The sequence below is a fragment of the Bombyx mori genome, chromosome 19, assembly GCF_030269925.1.
Source record: "Bombyx mori chromosome 19, ASM3026992v2".
Classification (NCBI taxonomy): domain Eukaryota; kingdom Metazoa; phylum Arthropoda; class Insecta; order Lepidoptera; family Bombycidae; genus Bombyx; species Bombyx mori.
In genome coordinates, this window is record NC_085125.1 from 10,246,013 (window position 1) to 10,252,972 (window position 6,960).

At 36.5% G+C, this 6,960-nt stretch overlaps 1 protein-coding gene across 4 annotated transcripts; it reads right to left on the minus strand.

Annotated features, from left to right (window-relative positions):
- Positions 1–456: 456 nt before the first annotated feature.
- LOC101737936 (uncharacterized) lies at positions 457–5,733 on the minus strand. 4 transcript variants are annotated; one of them, XM_062674061.1, is made up of 4 exons: positions 3,145–5,733; positions 2,930–3,019; positions 2,129–2,850; positions 457–1,533 (listed from the first exon to the last, which is right to left on the minus strand). In XM_062674061.1, the coding sequence occupies exons 3-4, from the start codon at positions 2,161–2,163 to the stop codon at positions 744–746; spliced, it is 825 nt and encodes a 274-aa protein (XP_062530045.1). In that variant the 5' UTR covers positions 2,164–2,850; positions 2,930–3,019; positions 3,145–5,733; the 3' UTR covers positions 457–743. The 4 variants fall into 4 exon arrangements, with proteins under 4 accessions (XP_062530045.1, XP_062530044.1, XP_004922417.1 ...); XM_062674060.1 differs by having other exon boundaries at positions 2,129–3,019; positions 3,120–5,733; XM_004922360.4 differs by having other exon boundaries at positions 2,957–5,733.
- Positions 5,734–6,960: the final 1,227 nt, after the last annotated feature.

Sequence of the window (6,960 nt, forward strand, 5' to 3'; positions counted from 1 at the left end):
GTTCTTTGAATAAAAATTAAAATATTATGTTACTAGCGACCCGCTCTCGCTTCGCTTCGGAAACTGTAATTTATTCTTGATTTCTCCACTATTTAATGGATCTTATTATACATACAAACCCTCCTCTTCAATCACTCTATCTGCTAAAAAAACCGCATCAAAATCCGTTGCGTAGTTTTAAAGATTTAAGCATACATACGGACAGAGAAAGCGACTTTGTTTCATACTATGTAGTGATAAGAAACCGATGCGTACTCACTATATCTATTACGCACTAGTTTAAGCGGCTCTATGATATTAACCCAATAGGTTTTACTGTAATATTGGCCTTCTAATTAAAATGGAAGGATTCTACGATTAATTTTCTAAGGGAAATGCACTAGCAAGTATTTTAATTCAAGTGGACCTTCATCGTGTCTGTAGACAAGAGCAATGAAATTAAAATGAAACTGCAAGTTTATTAACTACTTGATTTTATTTTGTATCAAACAAATATAAACTTTGTCATTGACAATCCAAAAATTAAATTTTAAAATAATGTTTTAAAGTTGCTTACGTTAAGACACAAAAACTAGTCGAATTGCGCATTTACAAGGTTCAGGAATAGTTTGAAGGATACACAAACTTTTAGTAAAAAAGTATAAAAGAATTAATTACTTATATAAGAAATGTTATTTATTAAATACAGAAAAATTATGAATGTAAATGTTCTAATTCAGATAAAAACTTGAAAAATATATAATTTATCGCCATGTAGCGTCCGGGTATCTTTTGCCGGGGTATTCACTTTGACTGTTCTCAACGATGGGGTTAACTACTTGAACAGGGCTTAAGTCTTCTGGTTCAGCGACATTTTCGACGGGAAGGTCAACAAGCTGGGCTTTCTCTAAATCTTCGGGTTGTGCCTCAATAGGTAGATCAACAATAACAAGTCCGTTTCCATCTTCGTCCAATTCAGCAGGATATTCAACCCAGCTGATCGAGCCAACTTCACTGTCATTCTCGATTTCCTCATTCGTCTTTTCAACTGGTTCATCCACGATGTTCACAGGGGCGACTTGTAAATCGGCGTCCTCAACTGGAGCATCGACGTTGTCTACGAAGCTGACAGAATCAGCCGGGACATCGGCGTCCTCAACTGGAGCATCGACGTTGTCTACGAAGTTTACAGAATCAGCCAGGACATCGGCGTCCTCAACTGGAGCATCGAGGTTTTCTACGAAGCTTACAGAGTCAGCCGGGAAATCGGCATTCTCAACTGGAGCTTCGACATTTTCTACGAAGTTTACAGAATCAACAGGGAAATCGACGTTGTCAACGGGAATTTCAATGTCAAAAATCGCAACGTTGTCTACATTTTCGCTCAATTCAATCCCGGCCAAGGCGAGTTCTTGAATGACTTCGTCGGGGATGATGTACATTCCAGCGTCGATGCTTTCGTATTTCGGTATTGGGATATCCGCGATTTGGACGGGTTTGATTGATGCGGCGGCCGCCGCTCCAATGAGTGCGAGGACAATTAGCAATTTCATTCTGAAATGAAAACGTTACATTGCAGTACATTATTTTGCAATATTGTCAAGATCTTGGGGTGTTAAGTGATGGACCAAAACGAGCAGCCCACAGCTTGAGATATGAGGTCCTAGCCTCGATAATTTATGCAATATTTTTTTAAAACACTAACAAGCTCACGAGTCTAGTTAATTTTTAACCAATTACTGGGGTCAAAGATACTATAACTTAATATCCACCACCTAACCTTTAAACAAGATTCGGAAACAATTCGAAATTCCGATGGTATTGGAATAACGGCCTCCGTACCCTTTAAACAGAAGAGGACAGGAATAAGTCTAAAATGAGATTCACTTTTCACTATGACTATCGCTAATTCCCATAACAATAGCGACGTGGACCACTCACACTCAGGTGGGTCGCATTCTACCATCGAAGAAAATTAAAAAAGCAATTTTAAAAATAGAATACTTCACGTTCCTGTGTAAAATCGATTTAATTATTATTTTAATTTTTAAATTGTAAATAAATAAAAATAATATACCTACAAAGTGTTGATAATTTATGAATTACGAAAAAGTATCATTTAATTAGGAAGAATAATCAAATATCTTACCTGTAAGTTTTATTGTTACAAAACAAACAAATCATAATTAATATTTCCGTCACTTGCTTTTATATTAAGCGACTGAATGAATTTATCAATATGATACTGTTATAATCTTCAGATTACGTTTATCAGGTCGATTTGATTTGTCCACGTATTTTTATTGGGCATAAGTTATTTTGAAAGAAATGCATAAAATCCCCTGAATTTACATCATTAATTTCCTTTAAAAATATTTGACTCATCAATTATATTCCCGATAGACCTGATTAGATACATAAAATAAAATACAAATCTCATTTCTATCTTGTTTGAACAATGTCTGGTTTCAATCGGAGTAAATAATTTGATGTTAGCGATATCATTTATTTACAGTCTGGAAAACGTTAGGTTGTGGGCACACGGAGACCTCCTATTTTTTATCCTTATTTCTTATTAAATTTGCCAGTAATGGTAGTAGGGTATATCAAAACATATATAGCTCAATCAGTAACGCACTCAGTGTACTCGTATCGTATCGTATCCAGTTTAAATCCTGGTTTTTTTTCAAAGCAAACACGTCTCTGGGTTACACATGTTCACATACCATAATATGGTGGAACTTCATAGTAAGTAAACAAATTAGAATTTGCGTAATTACTGATGTTAGGGATCCGCACCGCTAATTACCGTCGCCGTGCCGTATCTTCGCTGCGCGCACACATTCTGTTTTCAAGTGTAGGGCAAGCGTTCTACAAATTGAGAGTAACATCTTTACTGATAGTTGTCTGTCCGACTAGTCATCAGGAGATAATCGTACGCGATAACCACCTCTTAATCTAATTCTAATAAACATACTCCTATTTGTAGTAGAAGTGCCCATTTCTTAATTACCCTCTTCCTCCCAAAATTTTCTGTGTGCTTAGTGCGAGTTTTTTAACGTTTTCGATAGCGTAAAAGTTAGCCCAATTTTGTATGCAGTTGAAACAGCGCCCCTGGCGGCTAACGTAGGCAAACGAACCCATTCCATACAAATATGAGCTAACTTTTACGCTATCGAGAACGTTAAAAAACTCGCACTAAGCACACTGTTCCCGCATCGGTTGTGCTACTGTGAGTAAAATTAGGTAATTATAATCACGGTAGCACAACCGTAACCCCTCAGGGGCTGTTTACTTCTGACTGACTCCTATCTGCCGTGAAATTTGAGTTCGGACAATAAGGTATAGGATAGACATCGATTAATAGGTAGTAAATAGATATTACATAACTCTTAAGAGTATTAAGTGTGCGTCAGAATTTAATTTGTAAATGTCTTTGCTGCGGTAATCATTTAGGATTGACGGTAGTGTGATTGTCTACATGTCTTTGCTTATTAAGAAAGCCGGACAAGGGCGTTTGAAACTCGCGAACTGAGGGTTCCGTGTGAATCATGTATTGTTTGTGTTTTTCGTGCTCATACCTATGTATACGCACAATAAAAAAAATGTAACTGAAAATTTGGATTTAGAAATAAAATCCACGTAACGGTTGACGTTTTACCTGTAACGCTTAAAATCATGTCTTTTCCGTTTTGTATAACTTTTGTATAATTGCCGCTTATTTATAAATATGCCGTTTATTTATAGAAAGAATTTTTTTATAAATATTTTTATTTCCGACCGATCGACCGATTTTGAGCAGTCGAAAAATATAAAAAGAACTTTTAAAAGATATACTATCTGTTGCTGCCCCACCATTTTACCGAACGCCTTTCTGCTTCACGGCATAACCAGTAAATGGTTCATCTATTATTTTACCCACTTAGGAGTGAAATTTCGAAAATCCCTTAGCGAATTCGAATTGACTCCTTTCAACATAAATGTCAAATTGACTGCCAAATTTTAAAGTTTTAACCCTAGCGGCTTAGGTTTTTCGAGAATGAATCATTCAGTGAGTCAGGACAAATAATAATAATATGTATATTTTCGATTCGATTATCTTGTTTCGGAATTAAAAAAATACTAAACAGTGTTGTCTTATCTTTCGTTCTTTGCGAGATTTGTTTGCTGTCTTAAGATTCAATTGAATGGTAATAAAGATTGCGTTTTGGGCCTTCATTATTAAAAAATGTGAAGGTCGTTGTTCTAATTTTGTAGATAAATATCCAGTTTATTTTTGAGTAGATTCAAGTGACTAAAATATTTCAAATTAGAGGAAAGACCATACTTGTAAATTTATTATCGTCTTGTTAATCCACTAGTGTACCTAAATTGAATTAGTAGAATGTACCAAATTAAAAATTAATTTATCTAATCCTCCTCCTCCTTCAGTCGATCGCTCATAGCTGAGCATCGTGATGCGCCCGCCTGTGACCATTTTTTGTAATTTTTAGCCACTTATGTCGGTCAGTGGCACAGTGAAGTGCGTGGCTCAGTCTCATGTCCAGATACTCAGACACTTGGTCACTCCATCTTTTTCGGCTACGACCTCTGGATCGTCTTCTATCCACTTTACCCGTCACTATGAGTCTCTCCAGGTCGTCAGAGGGTTTTCTTGCTATATGACCAAAGTATTGGAGCACTCTATATAGACATTTGGTGGATAGCCTCTGGTCAACTTTTAACTATAATAAACAAACATTATGAGTCATAATGTTTGTTTATTATTTATTATCTATGATTATAATTTATGACTCTCTGCTGCAAAAACCAATTCAGATTAAACAAGTTTCAAGTGTCATTTTATCCACCATTTTATCGAATCCTCTCGAATGCAAATTGAACTGCCGCCGACTCAGTAAAAAGCAAAAATTGCATTATGGATGCTAAAATGAAAACTACTACTCTACATTACTACATACGTACGTACACACGTACCAGTTTTTTTGCTCATAATGAGCACACGAACTGCTGTGGTTTTAAACGGTTTCCGGAGTTCATTGCAGACATGGAAAACATCACAGTGCTATTGCGTTTATCTTGAGCTTGCCAAGCTTGAGCTCACGAGGTCATTTATAGTTAAATATAAACAAAATACCTTATGAAACAATCAAAAAGTTCTCTCCCTAGAAGTTCATTATGAAATTTGACTTTCCTAACAACTTAAAGCTATTTCGTTGTTTTGTTATGGCTGTAGGTTGCAATAGTGCAATTTGAATAACGATCATCGTTATCGTCAAGCTATAAACGTTTACTGCTGGTACTAATTGTATATATTCTATATTTTAATACGACCTTATAGGAATACATATAGGATTATAATTATCCTTATTAATGGTGGGAAATTAAAACATTAAATAAAAATATGAATTGTGAGCATCTAAAGATTAAATCATCATCATAATTTTTTCATGATAATTGTTCTTGTTTTCGTACTTTGTAAATTTATTCGTATAATAAATTTAATAAAAATAAAATAACAAAATATAATTTTATTACATTTTTTAACTATTAGTCTGCTTCGAAGCGATACAGGGACTTTTTACTACGCTAGTATTTTTGATTAAAGGGATTCCCAAAATTTACTTGTCTGTTCGATAAGGGTTCAGAGATTTCTTATCTGATAATTTTCAAGACAACATTAATTATTTTTACTGCTTATCGAATACTGTGCTGGTTTGATTTTTTATTCCTTATTTGAATAGACTGAGTACATATTTTACCGCCAGTGTTATCAATCATATTTGTTTGTTTCCTGATTAGTGTATTTCTTTTTTTTTTCTACCTATTCTGATAGCGTTGAGAGGCTATTTCAGCTTCGCCCTAACGTGTGTAGGTGAGCTTACGGAGCTCAAACCGGAGTGATGCTAACACTGACCCTAGCAAGAGCAGTGCTTCGCAGAATCTACCAACGGATCGGAAACGCGACCCACTGAGAAGATCCGGCGAGAAACTCAGTGGGCTGTGTCTATGGGTTAATTCGCTCGTCGAGCCCTTCGTCGCAAGCAACGGGTTCGACGAGGACGGTAACCGGTGCTTGTGGTGCCTAAAAGTACCGTTAACGACCCCCGGCGACCCCTTTTGAAGAGCACCGTTGTGCTTTTCGTGGGGTTGATGTTAATGCGCCACTTCCGGAACCACTGTCCCATGGTGGTTACTGCGATCTGGAGAGTGTATTTCCAATCACGTCTGTCTATACTGTGTACTATGAGTTTAGTACCAGGGCATTTACCCGCCACTCGCTCACTCTGGTTATCCGCCGACAACAAGTCTCGTAACATTGTACGACACTGATATGCACATTAGATTAGAATTTGTTGTTAGAAATGTTTGTAATAGAATTGTTAGAAATGCAGAGAACAGAGAACTGTTCACATCCAACCTACAGGGAAATCGGATTTTCCTCTAGTAATTTTGACACATATTGCTCGTTTAGAGGGGATGAAGTAATGAAGTTATTTTATTGTAGTTTCTAAAGTAGTAAGGTAGGATAGGGATTCTGAAAGCCTCAAGCAATCCCAATGCGCCAAGTGGAATAACGCTAGGACCCTAACATTTGTTTGGTCAAGCAGAACTATAACCAATATTAACCAATATTGTGAAGGAAAAATCGAAGCGCTTAGACATAATTGGCAAACGGATGAAGAATTACTAGTCTTAATGTCTGATCCGATCTCCTGCCAATACTTAATTCTAATTGAGTTTGGCCTATAGTTTGAAATATAAAGCGTCTCCAAATCGACTTCGGACAGTGGCGAATTCTCATTATGAACCGAGGTCTAACCACCGCATCTTTGTTCTTGGGTATTGTATAAGGGGACTTTTTTTTTATTGCTTAGACGGGTGAACGATCTCACAGCCCACCTGGTGTTAAGTGGTTACTGGAGCCCATAGACATCTACAACGTAAATACGCCACCAAACTTGAGATATAAGTTCTAAG